This window comes from Ranitomeya variabilis, chromosome 4, assembly GCF_051348905.1.
Source record: "Ranitomeya variabilis isolate aRanVar5 chromosome 4, aRanVar5.hap1, whole genome shotgun sequence".
NCBI lineage: Eukaryota > Metazoa > Chordata > Amphibia > Anura > Dendrobatidae > Ranitomeya > Ranitomeya variabilis.
The window spans coordinates 709240365-709258421 of NC_135235.1; the positions used below are offsets into that span (position 1 = coordinate 709240365).

Sequence of the window (18057 nt, forward strand, 5' to 3'; positions counted from 1 at the left end):
AGCGGTCAGGGCCGGCTCCAAGTTTTTGAGGGCCCCGGGCGAAAGAGTCTCAGTGGGCCCCCCCTTAAACACATACCACGATTCATGATCGCATATAACACAGCCATGTAGTATTTAACACAGCCCACGTAGTATATAGCACAGCCACGTAGCATATAACACAGGCATGTAGTATATAACAGCCCACGTAGCATATAACACAGCCACCTAGTATATAACACAGCCCACGTAGCATATAACAGACCATATAGTATATAGCACAGCCACATATTATATAACACAGCCCATGTAGTATATAGAACAGCCATGTAGTATATAGCACAGCCCACGTAGTATATAGCACAGCCACATAGTTATAACACGGCCCACGTAGTTTATAGAACAGCCATGTAGTATATAGCACAGCCCACGTAGCATATAACAGCCCACGTAGTATATAACATGGCCCACGTAGTATATAGAACAGCCATGTAGTATATAGCACAGCCCACGTAGTATATAACACGGCCCACTTAGTATATAGAACAGCCACGTAGCATATAACAGCCCACGTAGTATATAACACGGCCCACGTAGTATATAGAACAGCCATGTAGTATATAGCACAGCCCACGTAGCATATAACAGCCCACGTAGTATATAACATGGCCCACGTAGTATATAGCACAGCCATGTAGTATATAGAACAGCCATGTAGTGTATAGAACAGCCCCCCTCCCCCCAAGAATGGCCCCATAGTCCAGGACCAGTACTCACTGTTATAGTTGCAACAAAAAAAAAAGACTCCTCACTTCTCAACGTTCCCGCACCGCGCTGCTCCCTCCCTGCTCCAGTCTCGGAGGCTGCCGCTGCACTGCCTGACGCACAGCGAGTGCGCGATGACATCATGCACCCGCAGCGGCAGAGTGGGGAATGATGGGAGAGGGAGCATCAGGTGACGCTCTCTCCTCCATCATTTGCTTTGATCTTTACCGGCAGACTCCGGTAAAGTTCAAAGCGGCGGCGGGGGAGTTGGTGCTTGCGACAGGCGGGCCCCCCTGCCTCACAGGGGCCCCATAGCAGCTGCGTGATGTGCCGCTAACTGAGGGCCCCTGGGGGAGCGGGGGCCCTAGGCACTGGCAGCTGCCTGCCCCTAACGCCGGCCCTGAATGGGCCCCCCTGTCTTGCCAGAGCCCCAGCACTTGCCCGGGTACGCCAGGTGCTGACGCCGGCCCTGACAGCGGTGAAGTCACCGCTCTGCTTTAGGGCCGGCGCTGACACAGTGCAGGGAAGCGGACGCCGGGGGACGCGACAGACACCGGAATGTAAGTATGTAGTGTTTGTTTTTTTTTACATTTACAATGGTAACCAGGGTAAACATCGGGTTACTAAGCGCGGCCCTGCGCTTAGTAACCCGATGTTTACCCTGTTTACCCGGGGACTTCGGCATCGTTGGTCGCTGGAGAGCTGTCTGTGTGACAGCTCTCCAGCGACCACACAACGACGAAACAGCGACGCTGCAGTGATCGGCATCGTTGTCTATATCGCTGCAGCGTCACTTAATGTGACGGTACCTTAAGGCCAGAAATAAACCCCATAAAACACTGTACATGGAGACTTTGGTGTCAAGTAACATTTTTTTGGACAGTAAGACGCACTTTTTCCCTCCAAAATTTTAGAGAAAAGGGTGCGTCTTATAGCCCAGATGTACCTTATAGTGGCTAAGGGCAGGGGGGAAGTGGCAGAGACGGAGGAGTAGGTTACAGGAGGCAGGAGCCAGCAGCTGCGGCTAACACGTTTGCCCACTGTTAAAGAGCATGAATATTCACTGCTCCCCATGCACATAGTCCCTCTCACCCACAGTCCCTCTCACTGGGCCTGTGGAGCAGTGAATATTCATTCTTTTTAATAGCGGGAACACATGATCGCCCAACCACTATTAAAGAAAATGAATATTCACTGCTCCCCATGCCCAAGAATATGGGCATGGGGAGCAGTGAATATTCTGGAAGCTGACCTTGGCATGTGGAGGCTACTTACACGTTGTGCGCTGTTTACACTCTGAAATCAGCTGATGGAATCAAACATGGCGCTAAGCAGAGGGAAGGTGCGTAAAATCGTTTATTTTTTTTGTAGCAGCGTGATAGGGCCATGTTTACCAGGATTGGGTGGCATCTATACCATGATAATGATGGGAGCCATGTTTACCAAAATGGGGATAGTAGCCATGTACTGTATATGAGGTTGGGGATAGGGGCCGTGTATACTAGGATGGGGATGGTGACCATGTATACCAGGATGGGGTGCCATGTATACCCGGAAGGGGGGCCATGTATACCGGGATGGTTAACCATGTAAACCAGGATGGGGGTGGGGGCCATATACACCAGGATAAGGGGCCATGTATACTCAGTGGGGGGCACGTATACCTGGATTGGTGGCCATATATAACTGAATGAGGACATACATACCATGATAGATGTTATATATACCTGAATGGAGCCACTTATATCAGGATTGGAACATATACAGCTCAGGCAAAAATTAAGAGAGCACTGCAAAGTTTTCTAAAAATTACCATCTCTACATGTCTGACAAGCCATTCCATTCCAGGGTCAGTTCAATTCCAACCAAAGTACACCTCATTCTCCTTAATGTGCTTCTGATTTGGAGATCACCTGAACCAAATCTTATTTAACGAGGGAAAGTATAAAAAAACACTGTTGTGGTCTTCACAATCCTCTTGCACTAGGACAAGCTGGATGACCAAACAACTGCTAGAAATAGTCCAAAATTAATTTGAATGAAAAAATAATTTGTAACCATGTCAAAGAAGTTGAAAAGAAAAGTCTTGAGTGAGGAAAAGATGGGCTCAATTCTGGCTTTACTAGTAGACGGACTGTAGTCCATTACAACAGTCAAGCAGCAGACATTGGGGACAACAAAGCTACAGACCGGCAGAGGGTGAAAGCGTCTCTCCACTGACCGGGATGACTGTCCTCTTATTCGAATGTCACTCAGCAATCCCAGGATGACATCAAGTAACCTACAAAAGGAATGGCAAATAGCAGCTGGGGTGAAGTGTACGGCAAGAACAGTTCATAACAGACTCCTAGAGGCAGGCCTCAAGTCATGTAAAGCTAGAAAAAAGCCTTTCATCAATGATAAGCAAAGGAGAGCCAGGCTGAAGTTTGCCAAAGACCCTAAGGATTGGACCATAGAGGACTGGAGTAAGGTAATCTTCTCTGATGTGTCTAATTTTCAGCTTTGCCCAACACCTGGTCGTCTAATGGTTAGACGGAGACCTGGAGAGGCATACAAGCCACAGCGTCTTGCACCCACTCTGACATTTGGTGGAGGATCGGTGATGATCTGGGGATGCTTCAGCAAGGCTGGAATTGGGCAGGTTAATCTTTGCGAAGGAAGTATGAATCAAGTCGCATACAAGGTTATCGTTGAAAACCACTTGCTTCCTTCTGCTCAGTCAATGCTCCCTCACTCTGGGGGCTGGTTTTTCCAGCAGTAGAATGCCCTATGCCGTACAGCTAGGTCAATCAATGTGTGAATGAAGGAACACCACATCAAGACCCTGTCATGGCCTGCCCCAATCTCCAGACTTGAGCCCCATTGAAAACCTCTTGAATGTAATCAAGAGGAAGATGGATAGTCACAAGCCATCAAACAAAGAACTGCTTAAATTTTTGTTCCAGGAGTGGTATAAGGTCACCCAAAAGCAGTGGGAAAGACTGGTGGAAAGCATGCCAAGACGCATGAAAACTGTGATTAAAAATCATGGTTATTCCACCAAATATTCATTTCTGAACCCATCCTAAGTTAAAATATTAGTATTGTTGTTTCTACATGAATAAGAACTTGTTTTCTTTGCATTATTTGAGGTTTGAAAACACTGTTTCTTTTTTAATATTTTGTCAACTTCTCATTTGCTGAAAATAAATACAACATTTTTAGCTTTAAATTTCGGAGACATGTTGTCACTACTTTATAAAATTAAACGGTGTGCATTTTACTCAAAAAACATACCTATAAAGAGAAAAATCAGAGAAACTGAAAATTTTGCAGTGGTCTCGTAATTTTTGCCAGAGCTGTATATATAAAATTTAAAACCTAGGTGCGTCTTATGGTCCAGTGTGTCTTATAATCAAAAAATATGGTAATTTCTGTCCATGGTGTTTTTGAAAACATTTTTTTTTTTTTTTTTTTTTAAAAGCCTCAAACTTCTGTGTGTGAATCAGACATGAGATCTGACGTGATAAAAGATTACAGTGCGGGGAAGACTGGAAACATTCATATAGACGGCTGGTGGTGATGTAGTCAGTGATGGACTCTGGACAAATATGTTCCTAGAGCCGTAGTAGAAGATGATGTCATCCTGATCATGAAGTCGTTATTTCTCCTGTCACGTGTAATGAATATCTCCTGCAGTATTGTTAATGCCGATTTCAGGGTCTGTAAATGAGACAAGAAGTAGCGCTATGGAAGATGAGTCTATGAGAAAGGTATTCAGCTGCCGACTCCGAGGAACAAACTATTTTTTGTCTGTGGCCTAAACTTTATAGGTTTTATTAGTATATGTCAGAGAAAAAAGAATGTTGTAAAATAATAAAAATATACCCTATTTTTCATACTATAAGACTCACCGGACCATAAGACGCACCCAAGATTCATGCAGACCGAATTCAGCTTACCGTGGGAAATCAGTAGCGCTGGTGGAGGGTGGTCACGGGGTGTTCAGTGGTCCAGGAGTGATATGACTCCTATCGCAGACTGATGCGGTTGGTTCTGTGGTTCTCGTGGTGCGGTGGCTCCTCCAACATTTTCTGAAAGCCCGGAGCACCCGCACATCCATTGCTGTGATGCAGTAGCCTCTGGGAAATCCCATCCCAGGCTGACGCGGCAGGTTTGTCGGTGCTCAGGGTTGCGGGGGCTACGTTGTCATTTTGTGAAAGCCCTCAATCCCCGCACACCCCCACTGCTGCGATGCGGTGGCCTCTAGTAAAATGGCCTCTGTGAAAATGCCGCTTCAAATTGAGATCTCGGCTCCAAGATCTCATCTCCCGAGATCTCAATGTGTACATGTGACAACCCGGTGGCCATTTTCCCAGGGGCTACCACATGGCAGCAGTGTGGATGTGCAGTGCTCTGGGCTTTCCGAAAATGTTGACGGAGCCCCGCACCACTGCACACCGCCGAATACTGCCGCACCAGCCTAGGAAGGGAGTGTGATCTCCCTGCAGTGTCGGACTGCTGTAGAATCACCCGACTCCTGCTGCCGTCACACTAATTGTAAGTATATTCCGACTAGAAGACGCACCCCCATTTTCCACCCAAAAAAATTTTGGGAAAAAGTGCATCTTGTAGTCTGAAAAATACGGTAATTGCTGCTTGGGTCCCCGCCAGACTCTGTATTTTCTGGTCTGTCCCAACGAACTTGTGATTCCTACAGCTAATTAATTGCCGAAGCAGTGAGTAACATAGCCAGTGGTTGGTTGCATGGAGGAGATGTCTTACTCAGTAATTCAGCTTATGTTCCAGTCCATACAACACTAGAGAATACAACATCTACACGTTCTGTCTTCTGAAATGTTTCCCTTGTTATCTCCAGTAATTTTATTACACAGAATTCTTTGTAATGATTCATCGTCTCATCATCTTCCTATTCAGGTCCCTACACTATCCGATCCTTTCAGTAGACATCTTCTATATTAAGAGAATTTTTCTTATCTACCCATCAAGAATGGATATGAAGAGGAACAAGATAGCAGAGAGGATATTACACCTCACCCTAGATATCCTCTTCCGTCTTACTGGAGAGGTGAGATATTTTGATGGCGTCACATTACATAATTCTTATTTATGGCAATAAAACTATTGGACAGAACTCAAGAGGTGAGGGATCTGGAAATGTCTGTAGTGAGATTTATTAATGTGTCTCTCCATAACCAGGATTATACAGTAGTGAAGAAGACCTCTAGTGAGCGCTGTCAGACCCCTGTGTCTGAGGGATGGGAAAGACCCCTGAGCCCAATCACAAGTCATCCACCTCACCCCCTGATACATGAGGACATCAATGACCAGAAGATCCTAGAACTCACCTACAAGATGATTGAGCTGCTGACTGGAGAGGTGACACTGCTGGGAATGCTGGGACATTATACAGTAAAACTATGAAGGGATCGGAGTGATGACGGTATCATTGTATGTGTCAGGTTCCTATAAGGTGTCAGGATGTCGCTGTCTATTTCTCCATGGAGGAGTGGGAGTATTTAGAATTACACAATAATCTGTATGAGGACGTCATGATGGAGGTTCCCCAGCCCCTCACATCACCAGGTAAGGATTAAATACACACTGCCTATAATTATCTGTATTATCTGTATGTAAGGAATGCATTCAGTCCCTGTGTGTTTCCTCCAGATCTATCCAGTAAGAGGACAACACCAGAGAGATGTCCCCGTCCTCTTCTTCAACAGGACTGTAAACAAGAAGACCCCAATGTCTCTCAGAATCATCAGGTAGATGGAGAGAAGGTGTCCTGAGATCTCTCCTATGATGTGTACACGGTGGCGAAGGTCTTGTGCTCAGTCTTGTTTTATCCACCAGTATTACATGTTTCATACTGGTTTTATAAGAATGGTGGAGATGGCAGGATTAGAACTTATCATAGATGTGACTTTCTCCATCTGTCTGTGACTTTTACAATATTTCTTTCAGGGTGAAGATCTGACCCATATTAATACTACAGAGACATATGTGAGGGGTGATGAGCGGTGTAAAGAGGAGACTCCTACATATGACTACCCAGGTGAGTAGTGGCCACTAACTACAGAGAAGTCACAGATTCTTCTCAGTCACCGGCTGTGGCTGCTTTATCAATGGTGTAGTTCGGACGTGGCACAATCATGTGACCCCATTTTGCCGGTAGAGCATAACATTCTCCTCCATTAGAAAATGTTTAAATGGCTTTGTGAAATTGTGAAAACTCTTTTGTATAGCGCTTACAACCTGCAAGTGTAAGGCAGCCAGGGTGGTAGTCGTGGCAACGAGCTGTAGTGTTTTCACACCCTGGCGCCCCGCAGATGAAATACAGAGTCCTTTCTGGTGTTTGTGTGTGGGTGACGTGTGCAGCAGAGTACTCATTTAAGTTCCCTCGGTTTCTTTCACTCCAGCTTCAGGATTCCAGGTTCAATTAAACACTGCAGCATCACAGTCCTTTTTCAAACAGTTCAACTTTACTGATAACATGGGCACCCATCACTTTTGCAGGACATTTCACACAAAGCATCATCTTGCACTTTCCCTTCCTTCTGGGCAGACTCCATTTCCTCTATGACCTCTCCTTCTTCTCTCCCGGCAATCCATGCAATTTCTGTGGACAATCCGTGCCCCTTCCATACTACCTGCATCACCAGCTCCCTGTCAGCCCCCTGTCCGATTCCCATCTTGCAAAGGTGCCAGGAGTTCATCTTACTGACTCCCGCCCCAGTCTTAGACCCCATAACCGCCCTGAGGATGATCCTATTGAGCTGATGCCCGACTGTACTATTCTCCAGCCTGGGGCCCCTTATTGCCATCCGCAGCTTTACCCCCATGACCTGTAGCTGTCTCATACACTGCATGCATCCTGCCCTTGGCAAGGCTGCCTGGGTGTCTGTCTCTAATCAGGAAGTATCCTGATTATACTTCCCTGCTCCTTGCTGTACCTCCCCTTTAGTTAACCCCTGTGCTGCCTACCTCCTGCTCTATTCTATGATATCATCTATCACTACTGTGCCCCCCGCTATTCTAGCCCCACTACAGTTCTAGCCTATCCTATATCCTATTCTATCCCCAATCCTATAAACAGTACTCATTGAGTACATTTACATATAAATATACATACAGTACAGATCAAAAGTTTGGACACACCTTCTCATTTAAAGATTTTTCAGTATTTTCATGACTATGAAAATCGTACATTCACACTGAAGGCATCAAAACTATGAATTAACACATGTGGAATTATATACTTAACAAAAAAGAGTGAAACAACTGAAAATATGTCTTATATTCTAGGTTCTTCAAAGTAGCCACCTTTTGCTTTGATGACTGCTTTGAACACTCTTGGCATTCTCTTGATGAGCTTCAAGAGGTAGTCACCAGAAATGGTCTTCCAACGATCTTGAAGGAGTTCCCAGAGATGCTTAGCGCTTGTTGGCTTTTTTGCCTTCACTCTGCGGTTCTGCTCACCCCAAACCATCTCGATTGGGTTCAGGTCTGGCGATTGTGGAGGCCAGGTCATCTGCCGTAGCACCCCATCGCTCCCTCCCCTGCTTGGTCAAATAGCCCTTACACAGCCTGGAGGTGTGTTTGGGGTCATTGTCCTGTTGAAAAATAAATGATGGTCCAACTAAACGCAAACCGGATGGAATCGCATGCCTGCAGGAGATGTGTTGGCATGGCTCAAGTCCTGGTTTCATAGATTGACTCCATGTCATAAATTACATTATGTTTTCAATCATAAGAAATTCAGATTACTGCACAATCTCTCCTGAAATGGGGGCGCTAATACTTTCTCTACTCTTCTGGTCAGGACTCAGTAGCTCCATTGGTCCACCATAAACGAGTGCATCTCCAGTTTAGTGTGGAGTTCTCCCCTCGTACATACATTTTTGGGGAGATTTAAATGCCAAAAGTGGGGATACTATGTAGTATCAACCCACACTTATAAGATTATATAAAGTTCATAAGATATTTTTATAAACAGGAGAAAGATTTGGGTAACCAATTGAATAGTAAAAAAGTGCAAAATTTATTAAAGATCATCAAAGAACACATTATAAAATTGTCAAACAGGACGGCCCCCTAGGAATGTACATAATAGTAAAGTGCACATAATAATAGATCATAGGGTACTGCATCTGCCCAGAATTTAAACTGGATATTAGCAGATTTAGAGGTGAATCAAGCCCGGTAAGGTGTACTAACGTAATTGTCCTTAAAACAAAGAGGGCTATCAAGTAGATTAAAGTCAGGACTTAACAAAGCTTTGTGCACAAAACTTACAAGGTGGCAATTGGCCCCAAAAGATGGCGGGTAACCATGTATTGCTTACCTGGAAGCTCAAGATATGGCTACCACAATCAGGCTTGGCACTATCTACTCAGCTTTGCAGATCCCAAGGATTGCCTTGCTCAACATTCTTTACATGGATCTGTTCTTATACAGAGATCCCTAGGCTTGGGCCATGGTGTTATCTGCTGTTCTGTGGAGTGAGGTGGGATGAAGAATAGTCAAGTAGTTGGGTCAGATCCACGAGGGCAGAAAAAATACAAAATCATAAGAAGCAAGATTAAGGGGTCACAGCAGCTTAGCACAGAGAGGACTGATCCGGAGGAGAACAAGGCTGTATCTGGCATCTTCCTGCAATTTGCTTTGAGCTTTAGTAGGGTGGGGTGCTTTCCAATTGGCGAAAGCTGGAAGCAGATTACTCCAGATGGACAGCACACACACCCATAATGCCTGACTGGATGGTACTACAGTTCCCAGCAACCCTAATCGAAGTGGCTGAACAGAGCCTGCACCATCCAGGGCTTCTGGTTCTGATATCTCCTCCATCCCCAGTGCTGCCTGCAGAATGAATGAGGCCATGCCTAGTGACAGAAGTAGAGGTGGCAGGTGCGGATCGCAGGCAAGATGGTACACACCATTTTCACAAGCCTTAATATGACAAAATGCAGAAAACCAGAGCAGTTTAAAACCTCATTATCATTTCCAAAATGGAGTCACTTTGAGTCACCCCCAGGGCAGTGGGGCACTCTGTATCGGGTCCGGTCTCGAGGGGGAATGTCCAGGTAGCTGCGACCCGGTCCGTGGCCCTGGGCCTCAACGTTAAAGGGGAACAGTCTTTTAAAGGAAAAGTGTCTAAAGTCTGTCATGATGCCGCCTGTGGAGTTCAGTCAATAGCGGTACCAACGCTGCATTAAAGGAGTCCTTTGGGGGATGTGTTGACAGCACTGATGTTACTCTTCCCACAGGTGAAGCAGGGTCATAAGATGTAAGGCGTGGATGTTATGTGCCGGTGAATAAAGATAGGACATAATTTGTAAGTCTTTACCTAGTTTACTGCAGTTGGCTGGCCACAGTCCAGGGCACCAGGCACGGGTGGTGGTATGGCCCGGCCAGCTCAGAGGCAATGGAGGGTCCCCTTCTCCAGGTGAGGTTCGTGAGCCTTTCCTCTAGCGCCTCTTAAAGACGAAGTCCCTGCTGCCTGAAATTTCCTACGGGGTCCTCCACTTTCCCCCTATCCTGGGACAGGTACCTGCACGACGGGCAGTTCGAGCTGTTTTACAGGGACTCTATCATGCCCCGGGCTCCTTAGGTGCTGCTGCGTCTCAGGCGAGGTGTGGGCCAGTTACATACAGTTCCTGGCCCTCCGGTTCTGCTCTGTGTCCTAGAGTTCCACAAAAGCCTCGAGTTCCTGGTACCTGATTCCTGCGCTATGGCTCTGAGAGTGCCCGGTCACAGTTCCCCTCTGAGCCCTGTTCATAACCTTTGCTCCTTTCCTCTCCAGGTTCTTTCTCCTTTCCCAGAGGCTGCAGCTCCCTCGTGGCTGTCAGACCTCTGCGTCTCTCCTAGACATCCGTCCACTTCATTGTTCCTCTCCAACTAATCTAACTCCTCCTCCAGGTCAGGATACATATAGCTGGGGGACGCTCCCCTGAATCCGGGTCTTGAGCTCCCCCTCCCGGCCTGGATTCAGAATGTGTTGCATGTGGGTGCCTTACCTGGTGAAGAGAACTCCCTTGCCTCTGATCATGACATTACCTTCCCCGAAGGAAAAGCAACATCACTGTAGCAACCCGTTACCTGGGGTGCTCCATTAACCTTCAGTGAATTAATCTATAGAAGTGACTATTTTGATTCCACAGCCACTTTCCAAAAATTAGTGCACAGTGGATGTTGGAGAGTGAAAACTGCGAATATACCATTTTATTACTCCCCACATAGTGCCCAGATTGTGCTCCAAGAGACACACACCGTAAATTAAGTGGGTTCTTCTCACAATAATAATGACAACTACATGGGTCCTAATTTTGATATGGGCACACTGAAAGGCTCAGAAGCGATGGGAAGATTTGACTTTGTGAAAGTGGATATAGATGGATTGGTTTATTAAAGTCCTAATGCTATTTGAACATTTCCATTAAAGAAGAACTCGCCACCTCTTGTGGCAGGCTGTTCCACTCATTGATCACCCTCACTGTCAAAAGGTTTTTTTCTAATATCCAATCTGTGTCTCCTCCACTTCAGTTTCATTCCATTTGCTTCTAGTCTTTCCTTGTGCAAATGAGAATAAATCAATAAAGCTATTTTTACATACCGTATATACTCGAGTATAAGACGAATCACCTAATTTTACCTAAAAAAAAAAAAAAAAAAAAAAAAAGTGTGAAACTTATTGACTCTAGTATTAGCCGGGTATGCATTGTCCCCTCATCCCTATCCTTGTATACCTGGCTCCTCATCCCTATTCTTGTATGCAAGGCTTCTTATCCCTATCCTGGTATGATTGGCCCCCATCCCTATGCTTGTATGCATGGCCCCATCACTATTTCTCCTTCGCCTCATTGGGGGACACAGGACTGTGGGTGTATGCTTCTGCCGCCAGGAGGCTGACACTAAGTAAACGTGAAAAAGTTAGCTCCTCCTCCTTCGTATACACCCTGACACTGGCTACTGGAGAGTCCAGTTCTTGCTTAGTGTCTTAAGGAGGCACACCATCTGGGTCCCAGATCTTTTGGACCCATTTTTTTTCATCTCTTCACTAACGGATTGAAGGGGCGACGGACCTTTTTGAGGGTCCGATCTCCCCAAAACCAACAACGGGCAAGCACGTGTGAATTTCTCCACGTATCCTTTCCCCCGACATGGGATCCCTCACCGGACTTGGCCCTGACCACCCTGAGGTATTTAGACCCTAGGCTGTACAGGTGCCCGTAGAATGTCCGTGTGTCCCCCCTGTTTTTTCTACACCTCTGCTTTTGCTGCGGTGTTAGATGGGGTGGTGGACGGACCCTCTCCTTATCCTTAGTAGATAATGGAGCTAGGGTTACTGCACCGTCATTTTCCTCCCCCCCGCTAAATATACGCTGGATGTTTTCAGTCTGCAACATGGGAGGGGCAATAAGAGGGGGGCTTCTGATTTGGCGCACAAGGCATCTGCAGATGCATATTTACCTGGTGCTGCGAGACCCTCCAGGCATCTTTGCGCAGTTCCAGGTATTCATACAGCGGCACTGTGGAGAGTTTTTTTTTTTTGGCACTGCAGTATATGCTGCGGAGGTGCGGCGCTGTCGGTGCCTTTACGATGCGGTGTCACCGGCGCCGCTCCGGTAGAGCCGGCGCTCCGGTGGGACCGTGCACCGGCGTCGTGGTCCTCCAGAGGCTTCAGGCTCTGGCCTGGCCTCCATCAGAGCACTTCCGGGTAGCTCTGACCCGGCCTTCCGCCCAGCAAACCGTGCTGTGAGGCTCCACCCCCACCGGCGCGTCTACTTCCGGTTTCGCCTTCCCTTCCCTCTCCCAGGGAAAAATCGAGTCCCCGGCTACAGGCCGCACCGCATCATGGCGGTCCCGCCCCCTGAGGTCTGCAGAAGATAAAGACGGCTCATTTGGCTCCGCATCATGTTTTTGGTGGGGACACAGGACTGGGGTAAGTGCTTCTCCCTCCAGCGGGCAGTAGCATTATTCTTTTCTCAGTCTCAGGCCCTGGGTATAGCTTTTACGGATCACTATGTCTAGAAGGGTTAAGGCTCACATGGTCATATATACCGGTTGTGCAGCTTGTCGTGCCCCATTCTCGTGTGCCCAGAGCAACCGTCTCTGCGAGGCCTGTGACTTAGAACGCGCCTAGGAGCCCCCCTGCCAGCTCCCCAGCAATCTCTCCGGCCCCTGCCCCTCAAGCATTGGCTGGGGCTGATCCGCCGGAATGGGTTACGTCTTTATCACAATCCATGGCATCCCTTACTGAAGCAATCATATCCCTTCAGACCCCGGCAGTCAGGGCCAGCAGTCCTTCTGTCTCGGAAAGGGCCTCGGGGTCTCAAGAGCCTTCGGCCCGCACCAGACAGACACGTGGAAAGCGGATTCGCACAGCGTCGCCCAGGCTCTCAGGTGCTTCTGCACCCTGGAGTTCCGTGTCGCGTTCTCCTTCCCCAGCAGAGAGCGGGGAAGTTGAGACCGACTGAGTCAGAGGAGTCCCTTAGTTTTGAGAGTCCTGGTTGTCAGGAGTTGGTAGATAGCCTGATTGAGGCTGTCAATCAGTCCCTGGGGATAGAGGACGATCTCTCCTCATCCTCAGATCATAAGGTCTCATTTAAACGGGCCCATAGAGTTTTTTCCTCTCACCCTGAGTTTGAGGACCTGATTCGGCATAACCGGGAACATCCGGACAAGCGTTTTTCGGGGCAAAAGGCCTTGAAGATTAGGGACCACTTTGCTACTGAACTTTGTAGTAAATGGGCAGAAAATCCTTCCGTGGACCCTCTGGTGTCCCGTTTAGCCTCTAACACGTTGCTATCTCTCCCTAGTGGCTCGTCAATTTAAGGATCCTACGGATCGTCTTATAGAGAGCTTGGCTCGTTCGGTTTTTGAGGCTTCAAGTTCAGCACTTTTTCCTTCGTTTGCGGCAACTTGGATTGCGAAGGCTAAGATGTCTTGGTCAGAGTCTTTAACAAAGGCTCTTCAGGAACGTGAGTTGTCAGCAGAGTTGGCAGAAATTTCTTCTCAGATAGCACTTGCTGGTAGCTATCTGATCAATGCTTCCTTGGATGCTGCAGACTGTGCCTCTTCGGCTTCAGCTAACGCCATTGCTATTAGAAGGGCTCTCTGGTTAAGGACATGGCGGGCAGACTCTACCTCTAAAAAATCTCTTACAACCCTTCAGTATCAGGGAAATCGCTTATTCGGAGAGAAGCTGGATCAGCTTATTGCTGAATCCACAGGAGGAAAGAGTAAGTCTCTTCCTCAGCAGAGGATTAGGCAGCCTTTTCGTTGCCAATTTCAAGCCTGTTTCAGACCCTTTCACAATACTAGATGGGCCCCAGCGTCGGGTGCTGCGGCACAAGGTCGACCTAATCAGGACCGAGACGTTTGGATCTCTTATACGGCCAACCAGGGGGGAAGAATGCGTTCCCAGTCGACTAGATCTAGAGGATCTAGGACTCAAAGGTTTTCAGCCAAGTGACTGGAGGCCTCCTCAGAGTGCCTCCAACAGAGTAGGCGGACGTCTACTTTTGTTTAGCCAGGTCTGGATTCAGGTAATCCACGACCGGTGGGTAAAAGAGCTCGTATCTTCAGGTTACAAGATAGAGCTGGTCAGTCAGCCTCCTCTACGGTTCTTCCCATCACGTCTTCCCAGGTCCAAGTCCCTCCGACGAGACCTGTACAATTCTGTAGAGTCCCTTCATCTCAGCTGAGTCATTTCTCCTGTCCCAAGGGAGGAAAGGTTTCAAGGGTTCTATTCCAATCTTTTTGTGGTCCCCAAAAAGGACAGAACCGTAAGGCCTATCCTAGATCTAAAACGCTTAAACAAGTTTGTTCGCGTTCATCATTTTCGGATGGAGTCTCTGCGGTCAGTGATTGCTTCAATGGAAAAGGGAGAGTTCTTGGCCTCAATAGATATTCAGAATGCTTACTTACATATTCCCATTTTTCCTCCTCATCAAAGGTTTCTAAGGTTCGCACTAAACAACCTACACTTCCAGTTCACGGCGTTACCCTTCGGGCTGGCCTCCGCCCCAAGGGTGTTCACGAAAGTCATGTCAACTGTAGTGTCCATTCTGCACTCCCGAGGCATAGTGGTCATGCCATATCTGGATGATCTTCTGATCAAGGGGCCTACCTTTCAAGCTTGCAAGGAAAATGTCAGCATTGTTCTAGACACCCTTGCTTGCCTGGGTTGGCTAGTAAATTTTAAGGAAGTCATCCCTACAACCGTCTCGGAGGATCTCATTTCTAGGTATAATTTTCGACACCTCTCAGGCCCTATCTATCCTTCCCCAGGACAAGGTCCTAGCCCTTCGGCGGGAAGTGAGGAATCTTCAGCAACCATACCCTCATACGATTCGGTCCTGCATGAGGGTGTTAGGAAAGATGGTTGCAACTATAGAAGCAGTACCATTCGCGCAGCTTCATCTTCGTCATCTCCAACAGGCAATCCTAGCAGTATGGAACAGGAATCCACTCTCCCTCAACCGCAGTTTTCGGTTGTCTCCCCAGGTCAGACAGGCTCTCTCATGGTGGTTGTACAGTCCATCCCTGCTCGGGGGGAAGCCCTTTCCCCCAACCAATTGGCTGGTTGTCACAACAGATGCCAGTCTCCTGGGTTGGGGAGCAGTGTTTTTTCACCACACAGCTCAAGGACGCTGGTCTCCTCAGGAATCAGATCTCCCCATCAATCTCTTGGAGATTCGGGCGGTTCGACTAGCGTTGCAGCATTTCCTCCATCTCCTGGCGGGTCGCCCTGTCCGAATTCAATCGGACAACGCCACAGCAGTGGCCTACATAAATCACCAGGGGGGCACCCGCAGCAGGGCAGCCATGCAGGAGGTAAGACAAATTCTCTTCTGGGCCGAGATAAATCACTCTGTGATTTCAGCAGTCCACATTCCAGGCGTAGAAAACTGGGCGGCAGATTTCCTAAGCCGTCAGGGTCTGGCGTCCGGGGAAGGGTCTCTCCATCCCGAGGTATTTCAGCAGATATGCCATCTATGGGGGACCCCGGACGTGGATCTAATGGCGTCCAGAGTGAATGCCAAAGTACCCAGATTTGTCTCCCGGTACCGAGACCCACAGGCAATCGCTGTGGATAAGCTTGTACTGACTTGGAACCAGTTCCAACTCTTATCTTTTCCCTCCTCTGGCGCTTCTCCCGAGGGTAATCAAGAAGATCAAGTTATAAAGAGTATCTGTTATTCTGATCGCCCCGGATTGGCCACGACGGACCTGGTATGCGAACCTAGTACAGCTTCTCTCCGGGGTTCCATGGCTTCCCGATCGAGCAGATCTTCTATCTCAAGGGCCGATCTACCACCAGAACTCAAGGGTCCTACGTTTGACGGCCTGGCCGTTGAATCTTGGGTTTTAACTCAGGCAGGGTTCCCCCAAGAGGTAGCCGATACCGTGATCAGTGCGCGTAAAACTGTTTCAGCCAGAATTTATTATCACACTTGGAAAGTTTTTCTTTCATGGTGTAGAGAGCGCGGACTGCCTCCTCTGCGTTTTTTCCGTCCCAAACATTCTAGCCTTTCTTCAAGCAGGCCTGGATTCTGGGCTTGCTCCAAGTACCCTCAGAAGGCAGATCTCGGCCTTATCAGTCCTTTTTCAGCGCAGGATTGCTACTAACCGTCAGGTCAGGACTTTTTTCCAGGGATTCGCTCATAAGGTCCCTCCTTATAAGACTCCCTTGGAAGCTTGGGACCATAATTTGGTCTTAAGGGCATTGCAGGAAGCTCCTTTTGAGCCTCTTCAAGATATTTCCTTGACTTGCCTTTCTTGGAAAGTTGTGTTTTTAGTGGCCATAACTTCCATAAGGCGGGTATCAGAGCTGGCAGCCCTTTCCTGTCGTACTCCCTTTCTGCGTTTTCATCAGGATAAGGTATTGCTCAGACCAGCACCTTCTTTTTTGCCGAAGGTTATTTCCTCATTCCATATTAATGAGGATATAGTTCTTCCCTCTTTTTGTCCGGCACCTACGCATCGTGTAGAAAAAGCTCTCCATACGTTGGACCTGGTGAGAGCGCTTAGGAGATACATTTCTCGAACGGCTCCTTTCCGCCAGACGGATGCTCTTTGTCCTTCCGGAAGGTCGCAGGAAGGGTTGCGCGGCCTCAAAATCCACCCTGGCCAGGTGGATACGGGCAACCATTCAGGAGGCCTATCGCACCAGGGGCATGATGGTTCCGGCTGGAATCAAGGCTCATTCCACTAGAGCAGTGGGGGCTTCCTGGGCCATTTGACACCAGGCCTCAGCAGAACAGGTTTGCAAAGCTGCGACCTGGTCTAGTCTGCATACTTTTGTCAAACATTATAATGTCCACTCCCAGATCTCTGCAGAGGCAAGTCTGGGTAGGATTCTTCAAGCGACAGTGGCGCACTTATAGACAACCGTTATCTGGATGATTATTACTGGTGAGTTAATTTCCCTCCCAGGGACTGCTTTAGGACATCCCACAGTCCTGTGTCCCCCAATGAGGCGAAGGAGAAATAGGGATTTTTGTGTTACTCACCGTAAAATCATTTTCTCCGAGACGCTCATTGGGGGACACAGCTCCCTCCCTGGTAGCCTGTTGGCTGCTTTTGTTATATTGGATTCTGTCAGTAGGATCTTTTTCTAGACATAGGTTTTTCTGTATTTATGCTGTTATATTATCTCTCGTTTTTTTTTTTTCTCCTACTGCTTTTGCACCGAACTGGAGTCTCCAGTTGCCAGTGTCAGGGTGTATACGAAGGAGGAGGTGCTAACTTTTTTTCACGTTTACTTAGTGTCAGCCTCCTGGCGGCAGAAGCATACACCCACAGTCCTGTGTCCCCCAATGAGCGTCTCGGAGAAAAGGATTTTACGGTGAGTAACACAAAAATCCCTATCTTTGTATGCACGGCCCCATCCCTATCCTTGTATGCGTGGCTCCTCATCCCTATCCTTGTATGCGTGGCTCCTCATCCCTATCCTTGTATGAGAGGCTCCTCATCCCTATCCTTGTATGCAAGGCTCCTCATCCCTATCCTGGTATGATTGGCCCTCATCCTTATGCTTGTATGCATGGCCCCATCCCTATCCTTGCATGCATGGTCCCATCACTATTTTTATATGCACGGCCCCATCCCTATCCTTGTATGCACGGCCCTATCCTTGTATGCATGGCCCCATCCCTATCCTTGTATGCACGGCCCCATCACTATTCTTGTATGCACGGCCCCATCACTATTCTTGTATGCACGGCCCCATCACTATTCTTGTATGCACGGCCCCATCCCTATCCTTGTATGCATGGCCCCATTCCTATCCTTGTATGCATGGCT

At 47.9% G+C, this 18057-nt stretch overlaps 1 protein-coding gene across 1 annotated transcript in view; it reads left to right on the plus strand.

Moving 5' to 3' along the window:
• Positions 1-18057, plus strand: part of LOC143766517 (uncharacterized) — a 180827-nt gene that overhangs the window by 31033 nt on the left and 131737 nt on the right. The window contains exon 2 of the mRNA XM_077254267.1: positions 5662-5812. Within this exon, the coding sequence (XP_077110382.1) occupies positions 5735-5812 (78 nt within the window). The 5' untranslated portion in view covers positions 5662-5734. The remainder of the gene's footprint in view (positions 1-5661; positions 5813-18057) is intronic.